The 27,598-nt window shown below is 51.5% G+C and overlaps 1 protein-coding gene across 4 annotated transcripts; it reads right to left on the bottom strand.

Annotated features, from left to right (window-relative positions):
* Positions 1–919: 919 nt before the first annotated feature.
* TRIM29 (tripartite motif containing 29) lies at positions 920–27,598 on the bottom strand. 4 transcript variants are annotated; one of them, XM_019510117.1, is made up of 9 exons: positions 26,503–27,598; positions 20,424–20,519; positions 19,308–19,541; positions 18,736–18,934; positions 13,310–13,393; positions 8,608–8,694; positions 6,595–6,696; positions 5,627–5,703; positions 920–2,784 (listed from the first exon to the last, which is right to left on the bottom strand). In XM_019510117.1, the coding sequence occupies exons 1-9, from the start codon at positions 27,358–27,360 to the stop codon at positions 2,722–2,724; spliced, it is 1,800 nt and encodes a 599-aa protein (XP_019365662.1). In that variant the 5' UTR covers positions 27,361–27,598; the 3' UTR covers positions 920–2,721. The 4 variants fall into 4 exon arrangements, with proteins under 4 accessions (XP_019365662.1, XP_019365672.1, XP_019365680.1 ...); XM_019510127.1 differs by having other exon boundaries at positions 6,595–6,693; XM_019510135.1 differs by lacking the exon at positions 8,608–8,694.

Raw genomic sequence — 27,598 nt, 5'->3', positions numbered from 1 at the left:
ACTACCCACTCGGTGTGGCTGGGATGCAGTCCTGGAGTAGGAGAGACACGTTGTGGATGCCACTGCAGGGTCCTAGAAACGGGTCTTGGAGGAAAGATGGGATGGGCCCGGGGTAGGAGAGGGCCTAGACCAGCACAGAGTGCTGTAGGGCAGGATTCGATGTGGTGGTGGCTTGGGAAATGGGGGCAGGCAGTGAGCAGGCAGCAGGTGTGACCACTCTGCTGTCTACCAAGCTCAAGCATCCCCAGTCTGCTTCTCTGACTTTCCTGAACGGTCTCTGTTCCTCCCGAACAACTTACACACACATGCCGAAGCAGGAGGAATCCCATCCCCAGCCCTCGGGCAGACAGGGGGCTTTTGCCTTTATTTCTGCAGCACAAGTGGCACCCTGAAAGGACCTTGTTTCCATGGGCCCGGCCTGACAGAACGCGTAGCGGAGGATCTGCTTGCTATGCTGATCGAGGCAGGCAAAATAATACAACGGCTCATGCAATAGTCACCTCAAAGCCCCCGTGCAAATCTCCCCAAGCCCACAAGGGTCAGTCTGACCGAGAGCCCGACCCGACCCATGTTGGGCCCCAGGCAAACGAGGGCTGCTGGCTGAAATGTGGGGGTAAATCAGGAGGAGCTTCCCTGCAGCCAAGGGCCCTACAGAATCAGGCCCCTGGAGGACAGCGGCACGGCGGGTTGTCAGTGGGCGGGAATGGGGCATGTATAGGCTGGGGGAGCTCGGGGAGGGGGCAGGTGAGGTCCAGTCTTCCAGTGCAATTCAGATCTGAGCTGCCCCCCCGCCAGTATTTGTGTGTTTTTTTAATCTGGGCTTGGGGGATGGATCCCATCCATTTCTTAAAACAAATCCCTGGGAGGACATGGAAGCCTAACTTGAAGCTAAAATAGTCTAAGTGACTTTCAGCTCAGCAAAAATAGCATGAACATCCCTACGACCTGCCGGTGAGGCAGCTGAGGAAATCCTCTTCTCGCGTACCCTGTCCTGGCACCCCAGCCAGTGCACCACGGCCCCTTCCCTGTACAAATGCCGTTATCGTGTGCTGTTTGCCTGGGCGCGTGGCTTGAGCACCTGTGTGTTTCCCACCCCCACGGCCCCTGGATGGAGGAGCTACGAATCAGCCTTTTGTCAGCATCGCTCTCACGTGCACGCACATGCCTACCTAGGATCGTTTTCCTCCAAACAGCCACATCCCCAATCCCAGCGCCTTCCAAGCCACACACCCGCCTGGGCCTCTTTATTTAAAACACGCCTAGAAAAGGAGTGGCATATCACCTATTCAGGAGCTGGCATCTTTCAGCCTCCAAAGTTTTGTTGGAGGTGTCAGATTAAAAAGCAGAGGGTTAGCTCCAAAATCATTTTCAGCATACGGGAGGTGCGACCTTTCCCAGCCAGGCGTGGGGGTACAGCCGTGGGTTGGGGGGAGGCGATTCCAAGAGAGACCCAAGCTGAACAAAGCATGAAGAGGAGTCTGCGAGCCCTCGCTTCCTTGCTCAGCAGCTGCTTTTTGTAGTCAGAGAGCCAGGCACCATGCCGCTAGTCCCCACTGCTAGACATTGAAGCTAGTGAGAGCTGAGATCGCTTGGCCCCTCGCAGGCGGCGATGCTCTATGTTTGGCTACATGGGGCCCTGATGGTCACAGAGCAGCACCGGTCCCATCCCACCGTCTGGAGGGGGAATACTCAGATCATCGGCGCGTTAGCCCCGGTTCCTGGCTGGCAGCGCCCATGTGATCATGATCCAGAGGACGGATAAAGTCCTGAAATAATTACCCTAAAAGCAACCAAGTGGTATGAATTCCTGTCCCAGAGAAAAAAGAACTGACCTCAGATACACAGACCAATTTCATGTACGGGGAATAAAAAAAGAAAATAAAAAAGTCACCTGCGACATCTAATCAATCTTCCATTAGCAGCATGGATTTTCCTTGTGTTTTTTTTAATTTGAAAAGGTGGCTGGAGTGGCTTGAATTTGAAAAGGTGGCAATTCATGGGATACAGAGCCTCTCCGCTATCAACTGCCAGCCGGCTCTGAGCCACGGGAACTGCAAGCAGCTCCCGAGTGACAGCTCGTCGGTCAGCAGCCGGCAGGAGATGAGTTGCCAGGACTCACCCCAGAAAACTGGCAAGGAGGCTGAAAGGGTGCCAAGGATGGAGCTGGTCCCCTCCACCCCCCAGAGATAGAAACACAGGTCAGGGGGAAATATCTGTGTAGAGGGACCTGAAGGGAGCTTGCTTTTCCCTGTGCTATTGACTTCAGGCTGCAGGGCTCTCAACTTCACCTCCTACGCTAGCACTGAAAACTCACTCAGCATGGTTTATGTTCATGCAAAGGCACTCGGGATAGCAGGAAGCAATGGGCCATGCTAGCATGCAAGGGAACGGGCTCCATGTGCACGCCACCCAAGATCCCTGGCTCCCCAAGAGAAGCAGAGCGGGGAGGGTGGTGGTGCATGGCAGGCAGTGCAGAGGCTAGAGCAGAGGAGGGTTTGCCTGGTTATGGGTCTCTGGGGCGGCAGAGCTTTCAAGGGAAACAGGAAATGGCCCCGTGGCAACTAGGAATTGGGGACAGTCCTCGTTTCCCCTCGCGCAGACCGCCCCCCGCCCCCCAGAGATTACAGCAGCAAGGTTAATACAGTAGCAGGTACATCCATGAATATCCTCTGTTGATGCGTGGCTCCAGGTGCTTCCAGCTGTTCCCGTGGGTCCCAGGAATCAAGGCGCCTCATTGGAGGTGACTCCGTTGCCTTTGTTGACGTAAAAGGGGCGGTACTGGGACTGCAAGGGAGGATTTGGGGCATGTGAGTAAAGGCAAGGCCAAGTGTGTGGCCAGTTCTTGACCTACCTTCATTTCCCATGACCACAGGCATCCAATTCACCCTTCTACATACCCCAGGTTAATGCCTACTGCCATCCGCTCACGGAGCAACGCCCCATGTTCAATCCCTCCAGACATGACTGCAGCAGTATCTCCACTTGGTGCCAGGCTCTGATCAGGGCTGAATGTCACCCTCTGGATTTCACGGATCCCTTCATTGTCCCTAGCTACCCAGAGAGCCAAAACTCGGCCTCCGGGGTGTTCAGAGTCCTTGAGCTATTTGCAGTGTGTGGCTGCTTGCTGGGTGGATGACCCAACTCTTATGTACAAGTATGAGACAACACTGACAGATAATCAGTGTGGTTGTTTGCAGTTTTTCTCCAGCTCCACGAACCAGTATTTCCAGTTGCACCACTTCCCACCAGCCCAGCTCCTAGTCATCCCACCGTTAGCTCCATGAGCATCTCCCCTCTATCTACATCTGGCTAAGGTGTATTGGAAAAAACACTGGCTTGAATGACCTGAGGTTGCAACACTTGTAAAACACAACAGCCCGTGAGTTGGTTGTCACACCACATCAGACCCACCTATAATCATGCAATCAACCAGTTCATCCAGTCCTCTTAACTGCAACCCACAAGGCAGCGCATTACACCTGGAAGTCAACCAAATGGCTCCCTCCTAGTTATGTAGCTGTGTCTTGTGAGATGTACTCTAAAACATGCTGACCCAGCCCGTTCAAAAACATACCACTGTGCCACAAACCACAAAGTCTGTGCAAACTGCTGCCTCCGTGAGAACGCGCTAAGCAGTGAGACACCAGGCATCTCACAAAGTTGGGGTAGGGAGAGGAATAATACCAGCCATGGCTTTGCAACCCTGTGTCAATCCTGGTTTAGATCCATCATGGTAGGGGATCTGGCTCCAGCCCCACCGCGGGCAGGGTTTGGTAGAAACAGAATAGGAACATTTTGGTCCATCTTTGTGCTTCACATCAATGAACATCACGCTCTGCTCGTACTCCTGATACCCACTGTTCAGTGCTGCCTTGCATTTGCACTCCTATTACTTTACAGCTCCAATTTCCAGCATAATTCAAAACAGGGGGAGGGGAAAAAGTTTCTCTCTAAAGAAGTCTATGGGCCGACAGGACAGGCACTCCTTAAGCAATGCAGTCTGTTGTGAGCGTTCATATTTACAGGCCTTTTAGAAGGTAGATTACTTAAATACATATTTAAGGTTGTTTTAAAAGCCAAATTATTGGCCCAGTAGACCATAAAAGCTCCTGCAGGCCAGAGTATGTATATCTATTTGGGGACTGTTTAATGCTCATATTTATCAGCTGAATCAGTAGGTTCAGGGCTATCTGGTGAATATTAGCCGTAAAAAGAAAACAGCCCCAACTACTATATGCATGAGAGGGAGAGAGATCGGGGACTGTACGAGGGAAACTTCCCAGCCTCATAGAGATAAATAAAGGTGCAAGCTGTGATAATGAAATAAGCCCAGTTTCTTGTCAACCAAAAAGTCACCCTTGCTCTCAGCACAGCTCATGACAAGACCCCCATCCCACCGTGTTGCAGCAATCATTACCAGGTGCCTCTTATCTCACCCTACTGCAGGTGTGTCTCTTGGGGCTGTTTCTCCCAACAAGCCTTTCTGAAGCCAAACCTTTAAATTGGGCAGAGTCAGGGCCAGCCATTTTGTAATGGTAGCAGCTTGGTGCTCTCCTGTCTTCCAGCTGGTAAGTGCTCTTGGCTTGCTGTTTTCCTAAGAAGAGGGCTAGGTTTTGCAAATGCATGATCATTCCCAAGGCAATCCCCTTTAGGGAGACTGAAAATAAAAAACTCCTTTTGAGATCCTTATTCAGGCCTTGCAAGATGTTAAAGATGCTGTGTAGGTAAGGGAGGCTGAGGAGCCAGGATGGAGTGGTGCTGCTTCATTTTCAAGTGAAGGGTTTGTTAATCCTGCAGGGTCAGAGGTGGGCATTCAGGGCTTGCTTTGCATCTCGCTTAGTCCAGCCTGGCTAGCTCTTGTGATAGGTGTTTTATTTGTGTTGGTGGTTGTTATAAAGCATCAGATCCCAGCTGTGAATCTGGGACTCAGCCTTGAGGACTCAACGCTCAGCAAGCCATTAAAGAGAATCCTGCTTTCAAAACCTCTCGTGGCGGGGGAGTGTGCCTGTGTCTTTTTGATGGGGCACAGCTGCTGGTTTGTGCTCATGGTGAGCAGCGGTGGGCATTTACAATACCGGTATTGTCTTGTGGCAAAATATCTGCACATATACGTGCAGCCCAGGAAGCCATGCATTGATCTGTGCTGCTCCATCAGCCTACACAAGGGTGCGAGCAGGAAGGGAGATCTTTTCATGCTTGGATTATATGGTGCAGAGGCCCAGCCATATGTTTTCTGGATCCTGCAGATGACTTATCTGTGACACTCATACAGGGAACTGTAATATTGCAGAGGACCAGGTGATGGCTGTATTATTAGTTGAGAGCTATTGGACCAAGCTCTTGAGTGAAGTTTCCATGCAACTGGGTTTTGAAATGGTATTAAACTGAAACCTAGGTTCTTGTTGTTCTGATTTCCAGCAACATGTGAAGCCAGATCTAGATCTTTCAGTCTGTATGACATGGCTGCCCATAAATACAACAAACACCTTCATTGAGAAAGTGTAACCTTTCTCCTTTCCCCAAATCCAAAAGCCCCTGGCCACAGCCAGCAAAGGTCTGTGTGTTCCCACAGGTGGTACTTCTGCTGAAGCCCCAGGAATTGGTAAATCTAGGTTTTATTTCTTACCAGCACAGACTGCTTGGAGGATTTCCATGTCTGGGGTGTCACCTTGGCAGACTGGTGCCTCACTATTGAAGGGTAAACTGCTGCAATACAAAATAGCCAATTAAGAGTGATGCCGTTACAGGTTGATCTGTCTTTTGCAAGCAGGGAGTGGAAGCTGCGCTCATTTAACTCCCACACTGCCTTATGCCAAAATGCAGCCAGTTTTTGGGGTGGGATGCACTGGAACGGTACCAACCCCACTACTCATAATTAGGCTTGCAGTGGGCTCTGTACTCATTGCAGAGTCCCACCTTTAGTTTGAAGTCTTGGAGATGGAGAGGGCTCCCTGCAACCCTGCAGGCACTAACGGCACTGGAGCGTCAGTCCAGGTCCGACTCGGAGCCAACAGCAGCCCCGCTGAACCGGCTCCAGCTCCAGTACCACCATGTGATGGGCTGTCCCTGAACTCTTTCATCCATGAATCAACCAGACCTGCTTCTGCTTGGCATGCACTGAGGCCATCACAATGCCCTCTTCCTACTTGATGTGTCCTTGAACCAACAGTAGGCAGTGAAAGGATGGTGAGGAGTGAACTGTTCCTCCAGCAGTGTCTGGGAGCACTGGGATTTTGCCCTGAAAGTGCAGGGGTTATAAGCGGCGCTTGCCAGAATCCTTCCTTCCCAACTGCCTGAACACTTAGATGCTTCCTTCCTACTGAGAAACCCAGAAAGGGACTGGTGGAGCTGTCTCAGCTCATTGGACTAGGTCCTTGCCATGGCCTGCCTGAGTGCACTTCCCTTCCCAAAGGGTGAACAGCACAGCAGGGAAGCAGAGCCATGTGGGTTTGCAGCACAGAGCAGTAGCACTTGGGCAGCAATGGAGAGCCCTCCCCAGGGTCCGGCACTGCAACCTCTTCCCATAAGAAAGGGGTGGGAGAAGAAGCAGGTGGTGGGAAGGGGAACATGGCTCCAGACCCAGAAACCCAGTACCATTCTTGGTGTAGAGGCTCCCATCAGACTGCTTGCTGAAGTCCCCAGGTGAGCTCTGTCCCATCGAGGAGAACTGAAATGGCAGCTTGGTGCCATTGCCTACTAGAAGAGAAAAGAGTCTGAGTTACTTCAGGGCCTCACACAGCGGGGGGGGAGAGAGAGACTTCAAGTGGGCATTGCAGAGGCAGAACTAATGCGTCAACAGCATTTTATCTCATTGTGTCATATCCCTGTAGTCAGAAGCAAGAGCGGGGCAGCAGCTGGGGTCTGCAGAGCTGCCAAGGGGGTCTGAAATCCAGTCTTGCTTGGATGGGGTGGGGGGAAGCTGTGGAAACCTTTGCAGAACTCCCCGTGTATAAGAACGGGCAGGTTTGCTGGTGGTGGGATGAGGACACCTCATGCCAGGTGCTAGTGGGAGACATTAAGTGTTGGAGTAAGCATCAGACTTCAGTCTTGGAGTCTTTGGATGGAGACAGGCCTCAGCACTCTGGCTGGGGAAGGCATTGGGGTGCATATGTGTTGGGTTGGGGATGGATTTGGGGCATCACAAACTAGACTGACTAGGCAAACCAAAGGTCTTCTGCCTTTGAGACCTTATCTGAGGCTTAGTGACCTTCTTGGTGGGCCCTGGAGCAGGCAGACCCTTGCTGCTGAAGCAAATCCAGTGGCTGGACTTGACACAGAAGGTGAACAGGGATGGCTTTGATGCATGACCTGGATTGAGCATCCCCATGGGCTGACCTGGCCCTGCCGCCCACAGGTGCTGCTAGTCGGCTTCCTTAATAAGGAGGAAGATGGGGGTGAGGGTACCATGCCTCAGCGGGGGCTACAGCACATGATGGGCAACTGCCGTGGGGCAATAGCAGCGCAACGAAAGGCAGAGGCCTGCAAGGCAGAGCTCATTTATTATTACTCATCATCTTTCTTATCATATTTCTATTCTCAGTGGGGGCAGATGACAGAACAAGGAGCAATGCGCTCAAGTTGCAGCAAGGGAGGTTTAGGTTGGCTATTAGGGAAAACTCCCTCACTAGGAGGGTGGTGAAGCACTGGAATGGGTTAGTGGGATCTCCATCGCTGGAGGTTTTTAGGGCCTGACTTGATGAAGTCCTGGCTGGGATGATGTAGTTGGGGCTGGTCCTGCTTTGAGCAGAGGGTTGGACTAGATGTGACCTCCTGAGGTCCCTTCAACCCTCACTTTCTATGATTCTGTGTTGTCCTGGGACTGAACAGAAATCTGGCCTTGCTCTGCCAAGTGCTGCACAACCATTAGAGAGTCCTTGACCCAAGGACCTTGCAGGCTAAAAACACTATGCACATGGGAGCAGAAGGACAGCCTTGTGGGGAAAGCACCCACCTGAGCCTCAGAAATCCTGATCCTCCCCCAGGCTCTTTGCTCCACAACACAGGCCCAGAGATGGTAAGATGTTGAGGTGCTGGGTTTAATGAGTTTGATGGCTTTGATCTTCCTAAAAACCTCATCTTCAGTTTCTCTGCACCTGAATTTTCCCTCTGCGTGATGGAAAAACCGGTCCCCCATGTCCCTGTTCCTGTGTCTGGATTACAAGGGCAGCGACGCTCTGTGTGTTTGTGCAGCACCTAGCACGGGGCCCTGATCTTGATCGTAGTGGAAATGATGGTGATTTTACACCAGGGACACTCGCTTCTGACAAGCTTGCATCTCAGGGTGGAGGGGGAGAGAAGGGAGGGGAACTATGGCAAATCTATTTGATTAATTGAGACTGGGCCCATGCATTGCATTGTTTGTAACCATAGGAAAGATGCACCCCAGCCTTGCAGTGAAAGAGATGCTCAGATAATATTCTCTGCAAGGAGCTGTAGGTGCTGAGCTGAAGACCCATGGTCTGAGCTGGATGGGCAAGCTGGATAGGGTGGTTCATAGCACGGGAGAAGCACATGTCAGGTGGCAGAGCTGCATACAAGGGGAGTGGTGGGCTGGGCATGCAATGGGCTAGCTGGGAAGCCAGGGCGAAGCACGGGAGGTGCAGGTACCTTTCAAGAAGGCAGGGTTGCCAGCACCAAGAGCCTCCTCTGTAGCTTGCAGGGTGGAATACTCCCAGGATCGCGTGTTGAAATTGCCTGCAAGACGAGAGGAGCCCGTTCAGCCACCAGCCCCTGGTGATCTCCAGCTAGGCCCGTGCCTCGTGTTGCTTCACAGACTGGTTCAGAAGCAGACCCAGTCCCATATGCATTGGGATGAAGCCACCCCGAGAGCAGGGGCCAGGCAGCAGGAGGGCACTCCAGCCCTCCTTCCTCCCAGGCTGCAGGGCAGAGGGGGATGCTCTCTCCCTCGTGAGCCGCGTGAACAAAGCTCCTACTCACACTCCACTTCCCATCACCTGGAGGGAGAGGTTCAGGGGAGGTGTGAAAAAGAGGGGAACCTTCCTTGCCCCCTATAGACTTGCCCCCCTGGGGGTCACTAGGACAGGCTGCCCAGGGCAGGGCTCTGCTCCTGCACTGCTTTTCTACCAGAGGGAGAGGGAACAGTGGCTACGAAATACATTGCTGCCACCCAGTGGGCTGCTGCTTTATTTAGGAGCGTGGGCTCCTTTCTGTGGCCAGCCCCCTCCCACCCTGCTTTCTTGCAAAGCTCAGGGAGCTGGGGACAATAACCTCCCCATTGATGTTCATCTGTGAGACCAGGCTGGCCCTGCCCCTGGCTGGCTGGAGCATTGCCATGTGATGAGAGCAAACGGCTGATTTGCAAATGCATCTGACTCCATTAACCTTTGCCAGGATTACTCTGCACTAGCCAGTGCAGCACTGACCGTGTGTGCAGGGGCAGGGGGGACAAGCCGGGGATCCAGGAATTCCTCAGCCCTGCCCCAGTCTGACACTGATTTGCCAGGCATCCTTGGGTGCATCATTTTGCTTTCTGTGCCTTTGTTTCCCTGCTTGTGGCATATGGAGAATTACACCCGTCTCCTGGGGCTGGTTGTGCGGGTTCATTCGTTAGCTGCTCTAGAGCCCTGGAGGGCTGGGCTTAGCAAAGCTGTGGGGCTCTACTGATTGCCTGGTTGCAAACTGGTAAAGACTTAAGGCAAATGCAAGTCTCCAAGAGTCTTGTGTGCTCAAATGCAGGGAGCAATGGCCTGACATGGATGCGGTGGGGTGCCATGGCTGGGTTTCACAGCAAAACGTGAAGCCTCTTAATCTGCAGTGCAGCCTTGGGCTCCAGCGCCCTCGATACTCCACTAGAAGGGCGGTGACAGACTGCAAGTACAGGCAGGGCATCAAAACTGCCAGAGCCAGTTCAGCCTCCATTTGCCCCTCCTCCCACATGGATGGCCAGCATAATTAACACAGGTGTGTGCAGCCAGGGCCAGGGTTGCCCAATGCAGGGAGTAAATTCCTTGCTGCAGCTCAAGGAAGAGAGCCTCTCTGGGACCCAGCCCAACAGGCACGAGTGCATTTGAAAGAAAAAAGGGCTTGGTCCATGCAGGTGATACTACCAGTGGGGCTGGCTAGTCCCTTGTCCCCCAGAGCTGGGAGTCCACATCAGGGGTGCGGTCAGAGGCAGGGGTGCTGCTCCTCTCCTGACTCGCTGCTGCAGTGGGAGAGCTGGGTGGTCCTGGGTAGATCACTGCAGCCCTGGGACCATCCCGTTGCAGCCAGCAACGTGTAATAAGGTAGCTAAGTGTGTCTTGTCTCCCTCTAATGGCAGATCCCCAGTGGATAAGGATCTACTGCTGCTGCTAGCTCATGGAGTAGCTCCTCTCCATTAAGTAGGAAAGCTCTGTGCTGTGAAGCTAAAAGCCCAGTGTCAAGTTTGTTGCGTTTTTCACCCATTGTGTAAGGGGCTCCCAAATTTTCCATTGCCCGCTATGGTCTTTCCATTGCCGCAGCCTGGTAACTTCCTGTCGGCTTTTGCACGGTGAGGAGCGGTGGCTATGAATCCAGCCCCATCTGGGGTTAGTGAGTCCTGGACAACCCAGTCGTGATCCCTGCAATGGGTGCTAGATGGGGCTTCTCTGGGTGGACGGTTTTTTGGTCCAAGTCTTTGGCAGGACATATTCGTTCCTGGCCTAGTTGCCTTTTGATGCTCATTCTGTGAAGTAGGCGATTGGGTGCCTAAATCACACGGCCACAGGTCCCGTGCCTAATCGGGGCACTAACATAAGGACCCAAATAACATAAGTGTAGCAAATACCGAATGAGGAACTGGGCTGTGGAACGAACCCCTTGCTCCCATGTAGATATGGGAGCTGGCAGGAGGGGCAGATATTTATATATTACATAGATATCTATAGATACATATAGATATTTATATATTACTACAGATGCTTAGAAATACAAAAGCCCGTGCAAATGGCAAATGCCAAGAGGTGGGAGCTGTGCAGAGTGGACACAGCTGGTCTCAGACGTGGCTCTTCAGTGCTCAGCCGGGTCTGCGCCCTGCCCTGTGTAGGGTTGGGTACAACAGGTGTCTCCTTTGACTTCACTGGGATGGCTCTCAATAGCAAAAGCTACACCTGGGAGTGAGTGTTTGCCAGCCTGCAGCCTCTACGGCCCACGATAAATCCGCCTACCCCTGCAGGGGTTGGGTAATGCCGCGGCTTGTAGTATTCAGTTATAAGCTTCCTCTCCTCTGTGTCCTAGGAGCAGTTTCTTCTGCCCCTGCAGCAGGTCCCAAGGCCCCTTCTGGAAGCTGAGCTCTTTGTTCCCTGCCAGGAGCAATGGTAACAATACCAGGTCACTCCCCAGCTGCGGCACAGGCTTCTTTGCGCTTTGGCACGTCCACTACTGCAGACGTGATGGCAAAGCCCCACTAGTGGAGATGCAGCAGCGCGTGCCTAAGGGAGGTTTTTTCTTCAGGGACTGATGCTGTCATCCCAGCTAAGCTGGCACCAGCCCTCTTCTAGCTGCATCCTCACCAGCACAGCTGTGGGCATGGAGAGGGTTGCACTTGGACCTGATGAGACTCAAGCTTTGTTGTGCAGACTAAGGTGAAAAGGCTGAGATTGCCTTTGCCGTTGCCAGGGCTGTGGCCACAGGGGAGGACGGGGATGGTGATCGTGGAGGATCACTGGATTCCACGACCATGAGCCAACAGCTCAGCAGCCCTGGGAGGAGTGCAGGGCTTTTGCCTCACTTGCCCCCGTACGACACACTTGGGTCTCATGCTTCAGTGCCAGTGGCCAGGAAGGACCCGTCCTTGCTCTTCTCCGGGTGCTGCCTGGAACAGGTATTCAGGTACCCGGTGGGGAATTTCCAGCTCCCACTAAAGCATCATTTATTGGGTAGAGGTGGGCTCAGGCTGCACAACTCGGATGGAGTTTTAAAAGCTGAGAAGGGCTTGGTCCCCGGCCTGTCTCCTGTCCTAGTCACCGTGCTCACCAGAGTGCGTCTGCACAGCCAAACAGGTCTGGGTAATGATGCCAGTGAAGACAGTGGTGCATGCTTTATCTCGGCATATGCCAGCAACCACAGTACAAGATCCCCAGTGGCCCCATGTGCCCATGCTGGTGGCTGGCCTGGATTGTCCCAGGTGCCAGCTGCAGCTTGATGCCAGGCATTGAGCTCTACGACACCCTCATCTTGCTGCGTTCGCTTCCCAAGGGGTGGATGCAGGGCAGCAGGCTAGAAAGAATATGGCTGATTTGCAGGCTGCTCTGGGAGAGGGAGTTAGTTTCTTCCTACGAGCCCTGTCCTCTCGGCAATACAGTCCAGCCACGTGCTTCCCTTCTACCTACACTGAGATCAGCTGGTGCATCCCTGGGTGGAGCCCGGGGTTGGAACGGAGAAGAGAGAAGGGGAATGGGCTTTAAAGGAATAGCGGGAATTGAGACAAATTTGGGAATCCAGCTCATCTTCCACCCTTGCATCAAGCCCCATGTGCATGCAGGCAGTCTTAAACGCTGGGCCTGGCCACTTGTGTTGGCCATCAGGGAAGTGCCATTGCTCATTGCAGGTGCCTGTCCTCTGCCTGCTTTTGCCCAGCAGCAGCTGTAAACGTCTGGCAAACCCAGGGGTAGCTCTGCAGGCTCCAGAGCAGAGCCCGATAGGCAGCTGTGCCAACCGGGTCAGCTCCATGGGGACATCTCAGTGATGGGCTACCCTTGTCACGCAGCTCCTAGAACTGCCCCAACCCTCCCAGCTGTCACCATCTTGATGAACAGTGAAATACAGAGGCCCAGTCTCACCCCCTTTCCTACCTCAAGGAGTTCAATATTCAATCTGCGAAGGCCCTTTGACCCGTATGGGTCCACTGGAGGCCCCACCATCAGTGGCAGACCTGAGCAAAGACCCCAGGCATGCTAATCTCCCAGTCCCACATGTTCTGCACTGCTCCCCTTTGTCTCAAGACAAGGCTGTTTGTAGCTTCAACACAGGTTAGCAGGTGGAGGCGTATCGTTGCTCCACAGTCGATTTAACCCTGACTTCCTGTGCAAGTGCAGAAGCTACAAGTGCCTTGGTTCAGTACAGCTTTCCTTCTTGCTGGTCGCCAGCCACGATCTCACACCAGGTAAGAACCCACCTTTTCCTGTTAATGAACGTGATGCCCCCCAGACCCTTGTGTTCACCTCCTTGCAACATCAATGAGGCTTGTGAGCAGTGGCATCTGGCAGCCCTGATGCATGGCCTGAGTGCTCTCCTGGGACAGGAGTGTCACGGAAAATGTGCGAGTGAAAGCAAATCCCCAGCAATGGCACTGTTTAGAGGACAGACAGACAGCGTAAGGGAGTCGCAATACCTTTAGGAGACAGGTACATGGAGAATCTCTTCAGGCTGTCAGGCTGGTTCCAGTCGTAGTTGTTAAACATGTAGCGGTGATCACCTGGAGAGGCAGAGCAAAGCCTGGTGAGCAGGGGGTCAGAGTAGTGGGGAGAGGGGGACAGCACTGCCCGGGATGCTTCCCCGTACCTGGAGGGAGAGGCGATTCCCCCAGGAGAGATGCCCTTTGAGCATGGAAATTGCAAAAGTAAAGGGCCCTTTGGAATTGGGGTTCCTCATCAAGAAGAGCAATGCACTTGCTTGTGGTCTCCGAGCCCCTGACTGCACAGCAGCCTCCCTCTTCATCTGCCCTGCTGCATCGCTCCCAGTCCAGCTGTGCTCGCTGCACAGCTGCAAAATGCAGCTTGCGGGAGGATAAGAGAACCAGTGATGAGGCAGCAGCAGGTCCTCGGGGAAGAGGTACAGGGAGGAAAGGCAGTGACTTGGCCCCTTGCAGGCAACACCAGAGAGATCAAGGGTGTGAGACAAGGCCCTGGAGAACCAGCCTGGCACCATGATACCGGCCTGATGTTGGAAGGAGGCATAGCAAATGACTCCTTACAAATTGGCACCATTGCGTATGCCTCCGCCTCTGCCCCTACCACACCTCCGCGGGGGTTGCATGCATTGGGCTGACCTCCTAACTGTGATTATCGTGGTGGTGCCTAGGGACAAAACAAGACCTGTGGCACTGTTGTGAAATGTGGGTGGTGGGAGACTGTGCCTGCCCCAAAGAACTTGCCATCTGCATAGTCCCAGGGTGGGGAAGGAGGGTACAACCCAAAGGCAGGTGATGAACAGGGTGGCAGCAAATGGCATGCTGGTTCCTGGTCTGTTTTCCAGGGGAGGGAGAGTTTGGGAGATGAGGATCCATGGGAGGAGAAGGGAAGATGTGTGAGGGAAGACGGGACAAGGGAGGTTGGGGCTGGGTTTGCGGATGAAGCTGAGCACAAGGAGAGGGTGAGAACCATAGGGAATGGATATGGGCTCAAACCCTTTCATTACTGGACTGGTTTCTCAAACTGAGCCTATGCTGGTGGCAGGGATCAACGAAGAAGGTGGAGATGAAGGAGCTGCATAGTTTACACCAAGGACATGGTGCAGAGGGCACTGGGAGGATGCTCCCACAGAGTCCTACAGGCCTGGACCCAAGGTTCAAAATCTCCAAAAGCCAATTCCTCTGTGATCGCCTTGTCTTACTGGGCTCAGTAGAGGAGTAACAGGGTAGGGATCTATTGACCTGTGACCTACTGATGTTCAGATTAGATGCGATAATATGGTCACTTCTGGACTTAAACTCCATGCAACTCTCTGAACCTAGTCATGACCTGTGCATCTTTTAGGGTAAAAAGCTGCCTAAAAGAGGTCCCCATAAAAGGGCAAAGCTCCTTGTACCACTGGGGCTCTTGGGAAAGACATGCCAAGAGCAGCAGCAGCTGAAGTCAACCCTGGTTTCCAAAGGCAGAAAGCCTGGGATCGTACAGGATGGGTGAGAAGATGCTGGAGGCATGGGGTGAGGTGCTGACTGACTGCTCAGCCTGCGGCAATCTGTTCTGCGGGAGAACGAAGGCCTTTGTTCTCTGGAGCTGCCAAGCTGGCGCCGTTCTCCAGCAAAGGAGGCAAAAGTTGGTTGTTTGGCTCTTGCGGCAGATGAGGAACGTCCCTCTGCATTGAGTTTAATGAGTCCCTGTGCAGGAATCTCACTGATCAGGAAGCAGCAACACTTTATGGAAGCTGACGTTTTACAGCCCAGCCTATATTTATGACCACCTGCTGTCTCCAGTCACCTGTATCGACAGCTGGCGAACTTGCAGCCCCAGTGAGATTTCCTATCGCCTCCACTATAGCTTGGTCTGTTGTAGGCAGCCACTTATCTCCCTGTTCCCTGGGGCAGCTGTGTAAACTGCATTGCAGCCATGTACCAAGGGGCCAAGACCAAGCCCCTGGCATGAAATATTCACATCCAACCTTTGGGTTTGAGTCTTTTCTACAAGGGCATTGAAAAATGCTTAACGATTTAGAATATGGTTCTTCTGTTTGCAGTGTTGAGCTACTGGCATTCAGAGCCAGATCTGGAATTGCAAGCACTCTATTGCAAGAGACTTTTTTAAAACCAATGGGGGATAAATTTGTCCCATTAGAAAAAACAAATGCAATGCCTAGATGCAGGTTGCAAACAGCTCCCAGTTCCAGAGGTCCTTTAGCTCAGGAGTTATGGCTTGGGCTTAGCTCTAAAGTAGTGAAAAGGACCCTTTTGCAGAGGCAGTATAGACCTACGTGTTGTTTATATCCCATTTTTGCTTCCTTTTAAGGCCTTAAGTGGTGCATAAACTTCCTATGAGCTCTTCAGAGAGTTGAATTCCACCCCTGTGTTCAGCTAGTTACATTCATTTGACTCCTAAGTTGGCAAATAAACTTTTGGTTTATTTGCTTCCACTCATTTCCGTGTTTCTAAACCTTGCAAATGACAATCTGAATGCTTGCCTGTCTGCCAGCCTATTAAGCAGGCACCTGTTATAACAACTAAAAGAGAATGGAGTCTCTTTGCAGTCTGCTATTAAACAGGTTTCATTCCCCCTAATGTAATATTTCTCCATGGGAATTTTTTTCAAATGTTACCCTTGAAGATCAAACAGATTGCAAGCAAGTTTCTCATGATGACTCAGAAGGAGCCCTAGTTAATTAAGTAATTTTGGCATTGTTTCCTTGCAGTTGCTCAGTGCCCTCTTTCAAGCATAACCGTGGCTCATAGAAACTGAGGGTTGTGAATTCATTTAGGGTCATGTTAAATAACTGTTCCCAACAGCCCCGGACACTGTTAGGCTTCTTCAGTATCTGATCAGTGATTGATGCCCATTACGCTGTTGATAACTGGGCCTGCTCTGCACCTGGGTGGCAATGGTATGTAGGGCAACTGCCCTAGCTGAGCTGCCCGCTGTGGTGCAGTAGCTGCTATTTTTGCACACACTTCCCTTAGCTACAGTACTGGTCAAGCCTTTTAAACCTGTTTATAAAGCCACTTCGGGGTTGCTACAGATAAGCAAGACCCGATACACAGCTCATCAAAGATGCTTAGGTGGTTAACTCCTAGTGACTCCAGGTGAATTCAGCGCCCAAATAAATGCCTTTGAGGATCTGCGTCTACGTGACTTAGCTAAATCACGCTTTCAAAAATGACTTGTGCAAATGGGAGCATACATCCTATTGGCTTAGGCATCACCTCTTTCACTAAGTTTTGCAAATAGGCGAAGCTGGTTGGGAAATCTTGAACATTTCTTTCAAAAAGATGTTTGCAAAAAAAAAAAAAAAAAAAGAAATCATAAAAGCTATTTGACATTTGGATCTGAGCCATTGTCTGGTGCCCTGGTGTGTTCTGCCTGAAATATGTAAAAGATGTCAGCACAGGCTTGAAAGTCTGGCTATGACTATTGTGATGCAGGGTGCTGAACACTCAAAATTATGGTCCTTATTCAGGTTGTGGATGCGAGTTCCCAGCCCTTTTGAAAAACCAGACCTTAGTGCAAGTCCCAATCGCTTCCAAATCTGACCCTGAGCTCTTTTGAACATCTGATCCCATGGAGCTGAACTGTATTATCCACTTTATTTGTGCCTAATGCAAAATTATGGTGCTATACAAATGTTAATTAATCATTTTAAATGTAGGCTCCTTGGGAACAGGGACTGTCTTTCTCTAATGCACAAAGCCAGCAGGCTGATGTTCAATAAATACTTTCATTTTAGCTCCAATTTTACCTTGGTCCCACACAACCTTCGTTCTTATTATTCTAAATCATGGATGTCAGAAAGGCTGATTCATGAAACAGAAGCTGCAGGAAATGTTGTTTGATGATCCGGGAATAGATCCCGTGTTGTTTTAAGCTTTGTGATTCAATTCCACGCGTTTGTTTTGTTTCTTTAATCTCCGGCACGTCTGATAATTTGCGTCTTGCTATAAAGAAGCTGGGAGAGGTTTGTGCGACCTTTGGCAGAGCCAAAGGCTATTCAGAAATGCAGGTGGGCTGTTGGCTGTTTGATACCGATCTTAATGAAATAACGATCTTGCATTTATATGGAAGCTTTTGTTGGGAGTCGTTTCAAAGAGCTGCATGAGCCGTTGTACAAGCTGCAGGTAGGAGCCCAGCGCCACACTATTGGTGTTGCACCCTGTTCGGTGTGAATGAGGAGTAATTTGCCTCTGTGAGGTCCAGACCAGTACTCGATCTTCACCATCCTAGTCTCTAAGCCTTTCAGTCAGTAATGGATTCTAGCCTCCCAAGACCTTACGAGGTAGGAACATGCTTTTATCCTCGTACTATAGATGATAAACATGGAGACTGAAAGTCAGCTGAGGTCACGCTCGATGTGTGTGTCAGAGGTGGGAATTGAGCACAGGGTTCCCAGCCTAATGGTCTGCCTGTCGTTTCTACCTTGCATAAAGCGCATGCTGCATTTGAGCTCACTTTGGGGTGCATTAAGACTCGAGGGCGGTGCAGCTGCCTGCAATAGTAGGGGAATGGACTTGGTGGCCTGGGAAGTCTTTTGTTACTTGCTTTATGCTGGCTCTGTGCACAGAGCTGGTTTTTCATCCTGGGAGATCATGGTGCTATTGAAATGCACCTGCTGCTTGATATTCTACAGCAGCCTCACTGCTGTTTAGGGGAGAAAGGCATTCACCCCTATGTATCTCGTGAGTAATTTGATCAGATGGCACGCAGCTTGTTGAAAACAGAATTGGGACTTGAACAATGCCAAGGTTAGCACTGCTCCCCTTAGAAAAGTTTTGAGTCCAGCCAAAAGGACCTCAGTGCTTCCTCACATGGTATATGGCTACGGCTCCCATGCTTGTTCTACTCACCCATAAATCCCAACTAGCAATCCCCCTCCAAGGCTCCCACCTGAGAGCTGACATGGTCTGATCCTGCTTACCTCGTGAAACATGGGAGCAAAAGACAAAGTAGGGTCTTTTCTCTCTCGTCCTGGTTTCCCTCTGAGAAGTTATGCACCTGTGCTACATGGGGCACTGGACATTTCAGAGCCTGGGGTGTCTATAGGGAAGGGCTTGAATCAGAACTGCAGAGGGGAAGGGGACTGGACTATTTAGGCACGGAAATTTTAATGCTACCTACCACCCAAGGGAGCTCGAAGCAGTCCCGCTCCCTGAGCCTCCCTGCAATAAACGTGCATTAAATTCTTCCAGAGCTGCCTAACGAGCCCCAGCCCCCATCTCCCATCACTGACCATACAAGATTAGTTTACCCCAGAGCTATTTACAAAGGCAGATCACGCTCCTCCCTCCCAGTGGTCTTCCCACACGGTAGGAATGACTGCTGGAGCTCCTTCCCCTACGACTCGGATGTAGGACCCGCTCTGAGTGCAATTGGAGTCCATAAGCTCCCGGACCCCTACCGTTCTCCATGTGGTTCCTCTCGATGAAGTTTCGGCCAAGGTCTGCCTTGCAGATCTTCTCCACGTGCCTCATGCAGACATTCAGCAGGTCGTCCCGGAGAAGCCCCATGGAAGGACTCATGCCGTCTCCTTCCAGCAGGACACTGTAGGTGGGGAGAGATGCCGGGGGGACGTAGTTCCTCATCAAAGTCCCAAATTCCTGCCAACAAGACAAGGTGGAGGTTATTGGGCGAGGCACGCAACAGAAGGGCCAGGATGCGGAGGGAGCGAAGAGGAGACTGGGGTTAGTGATCATGGATTATAGGGACCATCAGGGCCCTGAAGAGGTTGGGGGGCTAGATTTTGTGCCAGTCAGCTACGTTAATGCCCAGGCAACAAGCAACGTCATGCAAACTCCTTCGGAGCAAGTGGTTGCCAAGGGGTCAGGTCCCAGCTCCTGCTCGTATCAGGGGTACGAGGCAATGTCTGTTCTTGGGAGACCCTAAAATGTTGAGTTCCACCTGGTGTAATCTCCAGGGACTTTGACAGAGACCCAGCTATTGTTCTGTCCTTTCCCCCATGCCAGGGTTTACCTGCAGGAAGAGCACCGAGTCGCTGATCTGATGTATCTGGTCCCTGGTGTCCTTGTCCTCCTGCAGCAACTTGGCCCTCTCTTCCAGCTCCTGCACAATTTCTTTGATGTTCTCACTCGCTAGCTTTTCCCTCTGTTCCAAGGCAGCTTTCACCTCGTCCCGCTGCATCTGCAGGTCACGGACCAGCTCTTTGAAATGCTGGTCCACCGTGGCTTTCTCGTTGGTGGTGAAGTTCTAATGGGAGGAAGGCACGATTAATTAAGCACTTGAATCCCCTTTGCAAGCATATCTTAGGCACATGAAAATTGAAGCTCCCTCTCCTTTCAAAGAGACTTGAGCCCTTACATGATATTTGAAAACCAAATAGAGATGCATGCGCCCAGGTTGCATCAAAACCTTTACAAATGTGGCCCTTTTGAAATGGAGAGAACGGCCCTGGATAATATGGCCCTCCTTGTACAGGCTAGTTTTCCCAGAATAATAATGAAAGGAGGAAAAAACTACTCAAAATATTCTTAACCTGTACTAGAGGAGGCTTTATGCAATCATTGGACCTGGTGTACTAGATTGGTACCAGTACATTTCAGTGAGCACAGCTGTGGTTTAAATGATGTGGTTAAGCTTTTGCATCCTGTCGCGTGGTTGTGGCATTGTAAAAGGTGCCTTATACCTCCACAGAAATAAGCCACTCCAGGCACTGTTATAATGGTACGACTGCACCCATTCTGGGGTGGTGGCTTCATCTGGTGAGGAACGTCTTGGGGAACATTATCAAAATGTGAAGAGTAAAGACGAAGCGGAGGTTTGCTTTGGGCGGATGAGGTGAGAACATGGTAACCAAGGCAGGGAAATAGGTAAGGCCCCTGACCCTTTGTGCCCTTGGTCTCCTGCCGGGCTTGTCACAAGGGACCTGGAGTGGGAATGGCTCTTCCATCTGTAAAATGGACACGGTCGCTCAGGTGAAGAGGGGAAGAGAAGAGTGGAGCTAGAAGAGAAATATGAACTAGGCAAAGGCAGAGAGAAAGGTGGGGAAGAGGGGAAAAGAGTGACAGATGGGGACAGGGTGTGAGGAGACGGGGGTGGAGGGGAAGGACGAGGAGACTGCACCATCCTCACCTTGATGCGGTCCTTCTCCTTCTGCCACTTATCCACCTCATCTTCGATCTCGATGATCTTCAGCTGCAGCTGCTCCTTCTGCAGCGAGAGCTCAGCCTGCGGGAGGGGAGAGAAGGAGACCCATGAGAGCCAGTGCTGGTGGCCCACTTCAAAGAGATGCTCTGCTTTTACTTATGTGCTTGGCCCTGAACCATGATGGCTGGGAGCTACAGGTTCCTGGCATCACTTTCATGGACATCCCAGGTTGGCAGCTGGACAAGATCCCAGTGCCTCCAGTTGGGTCAGGACACGGAGCTTCCTAAGCACAGCTTCTGCTTGGCTTAGGGTGGGATTGGGAATGGTGCTGCTTTTAATCAAGCTGGAGTGATTAGCTGGAAGGCCTATTTCAAAATTCAGCTGCATTTGTAATGCAGGGCCCAACCCAAGGCGTGCCTCTGCAGCAATAAGAGTTTGCATGTAATTAAGGAATGACGTTGAACTCGTGTTGCAACTGGGACATGGTGCCTCCGGCAGGAATTCTGTTTAGACAGGATCCTGGATTAAGTTGCCCAGGTTTGAGGGCTTTCATGTTGTGATTGAACAGTGGAAAATGAAAGTGGGGGGTGGGTTGGGGGGGAACACTGGCTCAGCCTAGATCAGCAGCTTTGCCTGGATGCTTTTGAGAGCCCCTTCAGGCTGGCTTCCCATGAGCACTCGTGCATGTGATTTGTTTGCTGGGGAGGAGGTTTGCAGAAAGGTTGCCACTGGGACTTGCCCATTACAGGTGCTGTGATACGGGTCTTCCTTTGCACTTGGTGCACGTCGGAGGGCTGCTAGACTTCCCCACCTCAGCATCCATGCAGGTTCTTGCAGTGGTGCAACTCTTACACCCCCGGCATCAGCTGCAGCTCAGACAAACTCTACCTGGTCTCAAAACCCCACAGATCCTAAATCTAACTGTCAGGTCAACGCTGCTCCAGAGTATTTCAGTGCATGTAAGAATTGCCTCTGTTTCCCCCCACTAAATGTCTTTCTTAAAGCAGTGTTCATTTGTGGGCATCTGAAAATCCTGGTCCTCTGAAACAGTCCCCAAACCCACTGGAAGGATCCTAGGACCTGGGGTACAACTGGAGATCTAACAGGGTTTAGTAGCATGGGTATGAAAGGGTGAAGTAGCTAGGGGTGGGGCATCAAGATCATTAACCTATTAGGGTCAGATAATATCATATACAGAAAGGAAGAAAATGAGAAGGCTGGCCTTGGGGGAGATGTTGTAGTAATAGAAACCAGGCAAGTCTCTCATCAGAAAAGGGATTTTGTTGGATCTCAGCATAGGAACACAGGAGACTTCATTCCTTGGCTTGTGTTTAGGCCACCAGAAACCCATGCCAGAAGAGTCCCTGACCACCCAGGAGTCTCCCCACCGTCCCTTGATCTCCCTCATTCTCATTGTGCAATGTCGTCTCCAGCTTTAGGCCACCCATGCAAAGAGAAAGGATGCTACCGGATGGAAAACATGTTGGATCCAAAACTCCACCCCTGCTCAGTAGTCCATCAAGTTCAAAACTGAAACTGTAAAGCAAGGAGCTTCCATGAACTACCAGGATAGTAATTAATGGTTCATCAAGGAAAGAGCAGAACCTGAAAATTGGCCTTCCTCATAAGAGCTCCTGGCATTACGAGAAGGCCTGTAGGGCACCCAGGATGAGCAGCTCTTTTATAGGTGGGGATGGGCTGAAATGGGCACTAGATAGAAAGGCTGTAGGGAGAATTTAAGTTAATGGATGGATAACAGGGATCACGATCAGATGCTCATATGGAATTTTTTAATTAAAAAATATGTCCCAGAGGGATTTGCCAAGCTATTTCGAGGGCAGCATATAAGTTGTATCATCCAGCAATGAAATGCGGCCACCTTTCAGGCGGAGTGCAGCAGCTTTTCAAGCAAATTTCTACAAAACAGTTTAAGGCAAGGATGCCACTTGCAAGGGAAGTTACGTAGGCACTTTAAGTCATCAGAATCCAAATATTGTCACTTCTCCAAGGTGGATTAAGGTCAAAATGCCAAAGTCAAGAGCAGAGAGAAAAGGTGTTTTTGAAGATGCCATCAAGAGGCAAGGAAAATGAGCAGGGAGGTGGAGAGTGGACTGAAGCTTGGTAGAGTACTTCCAGGTACTCTGAGAGGGGGGATTTGTAAAAGGGGCGGGCAGTGCATGTCATTGCAAATGTTAAAATTGCTCGTGCTCAAGAATAGGGGAAAGAATTTAAAAATGAACTCAAAGAAAGAAGGGAACTGAAACAACACCTCAGCTGAAAGCAAAGGTCCAGGTTTTGTAGGGGAAAGTGCACAGTGTGAGGAAGAAAGTTGGCTTCATGATACATTCATGCCTTCCCTGTTTGGGAGCTGTCTGGGAGGCCCCAACTACATGGACACCCCAGCTCTCCCTTACAAAAGGGGCTCATGGGGGGGAGGACATATACCAGCTCCATGCCATTAAGGGCAGCTTCATGTCAAGTCACTCCCTAGGGTCCAAACCCACCGTCTGGCATATTTGTCGGGGTGGGGGGGGGCATACAAAATGGCTAGAAGCAAGGCTGAGTCTGGCTTGAGGGAGATCTCTTAAGTCATAGAGTTCAAATGGTTGCAACAAGAGGCAGGAGGAAAGGGAGAAAATCCATCCATTATTGAGAACTGAGAAACAGATGATGGACAGTGATGTTAAGGAGATATAAGAATGGCTTTCTAATTTATCGACCCACATCCTGACTGGAGCAGCCCCAGTATCGAGAGCCTATAGTTGGAGATGGTGGATAGTGGGTCTTGCCTCAGGATGCAACTCAGTTTTGCTATGCGGGCATCATGTTACCATCATATTAGACATGGGACCCAGGTGATCCCATCCTCTTGGGACCCTGTCCCTGAAACTCAGAAGCTTCACCTTGCTTCTCAGTCTGTCCTGCATTCACAGATTTGCCCCTCAGCCCTGGGCAAACTCTGGAGAAGCAAAGCTGCTCAAATCACCACGGGCAGTGATGCTGCTTACTCAGCCTTCAAGCTACGATTAACAACCCTGGTACAGCATGCATCCCCCCTGCCCCATCTCTCTACTGGGTTAGTATTTATAGCCCTAAATTAGGATGGTGGCTTGGGAAGCACAGAGCTCCTCAGTGGAGACAAGGTCTCGTAGCAAAACAAACCATTCCCCAACCTTGCAGCCATGGGGAGGAAACAACCACCTCCTCCCCCGGGCACAACACTATGCTCTTGTGTGCTTCATGACCAGACAGCCTGGAACAGTGCAGGAAGGGCAGAGACGGGAAGCTCCCGGGGGCCCTCAATGAACTGCTCACTTCAAAGCCTAGCTCAGCCTGTTCAAAGACTTCCCTTTAGAAGTCCTTTCGCTGAGACTCAGAGCATCCAGCTCCAGTCATTGTGTGTCCAGTTCCAACCACCTCAGTAAGCCTACAAGACAATGCAAACTTTCCTGTAAAGAACAAAAGAAAATCAAAGCACTAGAAATGACCCGACGTGAGGCTGGAGGACAGCAAGGCTGTGCTATTTACAGATCCGTGGCTGCAGGGTGTTTCCAAACGCTTCCTTGTTTGAAAGACATGCCTGCAAAACTAGCTGATGAATGGAGGGTCCTTTCCACAAGCCGTTTTGGAAGCGCTGGGCTGGCACATCAGTTTTGCTGGAGGGTTGCGTGTGTGTGTGAATTGCTGAGAGGCCTCGTCGCTTCACAACGCAGCCTGCTTGTCTTGGCTTTGCCCTTTTTAATGGCCTGGCCCTGAGGAGGTTTTGCTCTTTACTTTAAGATTAGCCCAGAGGGGGCCTGAGGATTGCATTAAAAAGTCATAGGATAAAATACATAAAGTATGTTGGGAGCAAGAGCAATTCATGACCGCCTTTGGCACTGGGCAGCAGAGTCAGGCCCACTCTCTGGCCTTTCTTTCTGCACATCCTCAGTCTGGATGAAGCATGTCCTCACCCTAACCTAGTTATTGCCTGGCCATCAGGGAAGCCACTGGAGAGGTGGGCCATGTGGGTTTGACCCCCCTCTTGGCCTGAGAGGAGCACCAACTTGGCATGCGGGCAGGAACGCCATCTAACTCTCCCCATGTGTCGCAGAGGGTTGTGTTAATTAGGATAAAATCTCAATGGATTCCAGGAAAAGGAAGATCCTTGCAGAGCTCCCTTGCCCTGAAACAACAGGTGTAAGAGCCTGGTTGCATGCGACCGCATCCCAGACTCCAGTGCATGGGCCTAGCATCGTTTGAGTGAATTGACCTCTCCAGTTCGCGAGCAAAGCCGACTGCTCATGTGGGTACTTTCCAATGCTCAGGCTTCATTGTGGTTCACCCTGGAGCAAAGGAATCAGGTCCTGGGCCAAGTCTGCGTGAGTGGACGACAGCCATGCTACTTGACTTCCAAACAAGCAAAACTCCCTCGAGTTGCAACGTGACCAGGCGCTGCAGTCTAGAGAAACGTGTGCGTGTGTGATTCATCCTGATAAAGCCCCAGACCCCTTAAGCATAGAATCAAGAGAAATAACACCTTTCAGGAATGCATCTGGGATGCCTCTGGGGCTTGGGTGCAATATTAATGAGAGCCAAGAAAGAATGTAAAGAGAGCAGACATCAAAGGAAGCCCCGGATAAGTTTCCAGCAACAGCTTTTTTTTTTTTTTCCTGCCCCGCTCCCTGTTTGCAGGCAGGAAATCCCGCGTCGTTTGGAGACGGGAGTTAACCATGAGTTAGAGGCACGCATGGTGGCTTGTATTTTTTGGAAAAGACCGAGATTTGAGAGAGACTAGATGCAACGTTTAAGGGGATGGACGCAAGGCAGATGCTACCAAGCTGCTTGAGCTGGCATGAAATGTGTGAACGAGGAGGCATGAAATTAACTGCGGAAGAAATAAGCCCTGCAGGGATTTCAATGGGGGCTTCTTTATGCAAAGAGTCGCAGAGATACGGAGCAAGTTATAACAAAGCTGGGTGCAAAGAGCAGCCAGACGAGGACAGTATACTGGGAATGGGAGCGAGAGGGCATGGAAATTGGGCAGCCTCCTACTCCGTTCTGCTTCCTCCCTACCATGGCTGATGGGTTGAGATTCATTCAGGAAGCTGCTGCTCTGGCCCTCACTGAGAAGGTTTAGGGATTTCCTTCCCTTCAGCCCTGGGAAGGATTAAATCACATCTCTGTATTTGGGGTTACTGAAGAACTGGTCATTCTGCCCGTACAAGCTTCTGTATCATCATCTGCTCACCGCGGCGTCGGAGGATCTAACAACACTCCCAGAATGGATGGGTTGGTGGGCGGAGGCGCGGCGATGATATTTGGGAGATCTGGCACCACCTCCAGATCCTGCCACAGGCTGTATGCAACCTTGACCTACTTGTGCCAGGGGAGACCACGTGTGAAATGGGGAAGGGTGATTTCTTCTTTCTGCCTTGTCTCTTAAACTTGCAACGTACATATACGGCACCTAGTACAAGAGGGCCCTGGTCCATCTGGAGACTGCTCTTGTAATAGCAACAATACCCGTGTCCAGAAAGCAAGCAGCAGGCAAACAAATCAAAGGCCAGAGGGTCTGTGTTTAGCCTGGGGGTACTACGCTCTTCGGCAGACTGCCTTTGCATTAAAGCTCAAGCCCTGTGAGCTTCTGCATCTTGCAGTCATGCTCCAGTGCATTTGTTACCTTCCCTAACGCAGCATCAAGCAAGGCTTTCCATAGTTGGGGTTCAACGTTATTATCTCAATGGGCAAATGAGCCCAGAAACATTGCCACCACCGTTTTGCTTGGCAGACGCAATCCCGGCTTTTTTAAATACCTTATTTTCACATTACCCACCTTGAGACCCTCCTCCACACCCACACCCACGACAGGTCTAAATTGCCTTTCCCAAGTATGGAGCAAGAACAACAGGGACTGGACCCCTGAATGCCAAACTGCCACACCCAAAGTGAGTGCAAGATTGCTATGCCCTCCACCCTTGGCCTCCCCGCTGAGTCTCTAAGTCGCTGGGAGAGAGCAGAAAGGCAGCGACCTAGTACTGAATGAAGGGAAAGAAGAATAGGAGAGGGCAGCCAGGACCGTTACCTCCTTCCCTGCTTTCTCGACCTCCACCGTCACCGTGCTGTGGTTCTTGTGCTCCTGGAACATGCAGAGGTAGCAGATGCACATCTGGTCGGTCTGACAAAACAGCTCCATGGTCTTCCCGTGCACCGGGCACTTCCGCGCCTCAAAGTCCCTGATGGGGTCCAGCAGCTGGTGATCCCGGAAAGCGGCGCCCTCCAGATGGGGCTTGAGATGCAGGTCACAGAAGGACGCCTGGCACACCAGGCAGGACTTCACGGCCTTCTGCTTGTTGTCGATGCAGGAGTCGCACAGGACGTCTTCCAGCTTCGCCCTGGGCCTTGACCCGGCCACGCGCTCAGGCCGGTTGAAGTTGAGTTTCCTCAGGTCCCCGGTCTCTACAAAAGGGAGAGACGGCTTCTTCAGGTCCCCAAACTGCGAGCTCGGAAACAGTGGCTTCCTTCCTTCCCCATCGCTGGCCAAGAAGTTCTTCTTCAGCTCTGCTGCCAGGAAGGGTTTCTTGAAGTCCCCCTTCTCTGTGAATGAGAGCGGGGGCTTCCTGAAGTCTCCCAGCTGCACTCCTGAGTACGGCAACTTCTTGGCGTCCCCCGAGTCCACGCTGAAGTAGCTCGACCGCTTCTCATCGGCTGACTCCACCAGCTGGATGATGGGCCTCTTCCATTCCCCGCCAGGGAAGAGCGAGCTCTTCGCTTGCCCCGTCTCCAGAGACGAGCCCCCGGTGCTCTTCGCCGTCTCCTGGGCCCTGCTGGGGCTGGTGGACTTCTTGGTTTCCTCTCCATTTTGCTTCGGGCTGGACAGGCTCTTCACATCCTCTTGGTTCACAGCGGTGCCGTTGGTCCTGGCTGCGCTCCCTGTTTCCATTGCAAGCTGGCTCTTCTCCACCACTTGTTCTCTCACCCTCGCTCCTTCCTCAGCCCCTGAGAAGAGGGTAGGTCTCTCCACTGGCTCTTCTCTTTGAATTAACCTTGCCAGTTGTCTCTCCGCAAGGGAGGGAGGTGGATTGGAGGCAAGGCTGTGCTAAATGACACACCTGGATGTACTGGGAGGGGGAGGAGAGCACCTGAATTGTGCTGGGCTGAGGCAGAGGCAGACGTAACCA

This window comes from Gavialis gangeticus, unplaced genomic scaffold, assembly GCF_001723915.1.
Source record: "Gavialis gangeticus isolate Ggan-Ray unplaced genomic scaffold, GavGan_comp1, whole genome shotgun sequence".
In the NCBI taxonomy this organism is placed as follows: Eukaryota; Metazoa; Chordata; order Crocodylia; family Gavialidae; genus Gavialis; species Gavialis gangeticus.
Note: the sequence above shows the minus strand (reverse complement) of the source record. Positions and strands in the feature narration are given on the sequence as shown.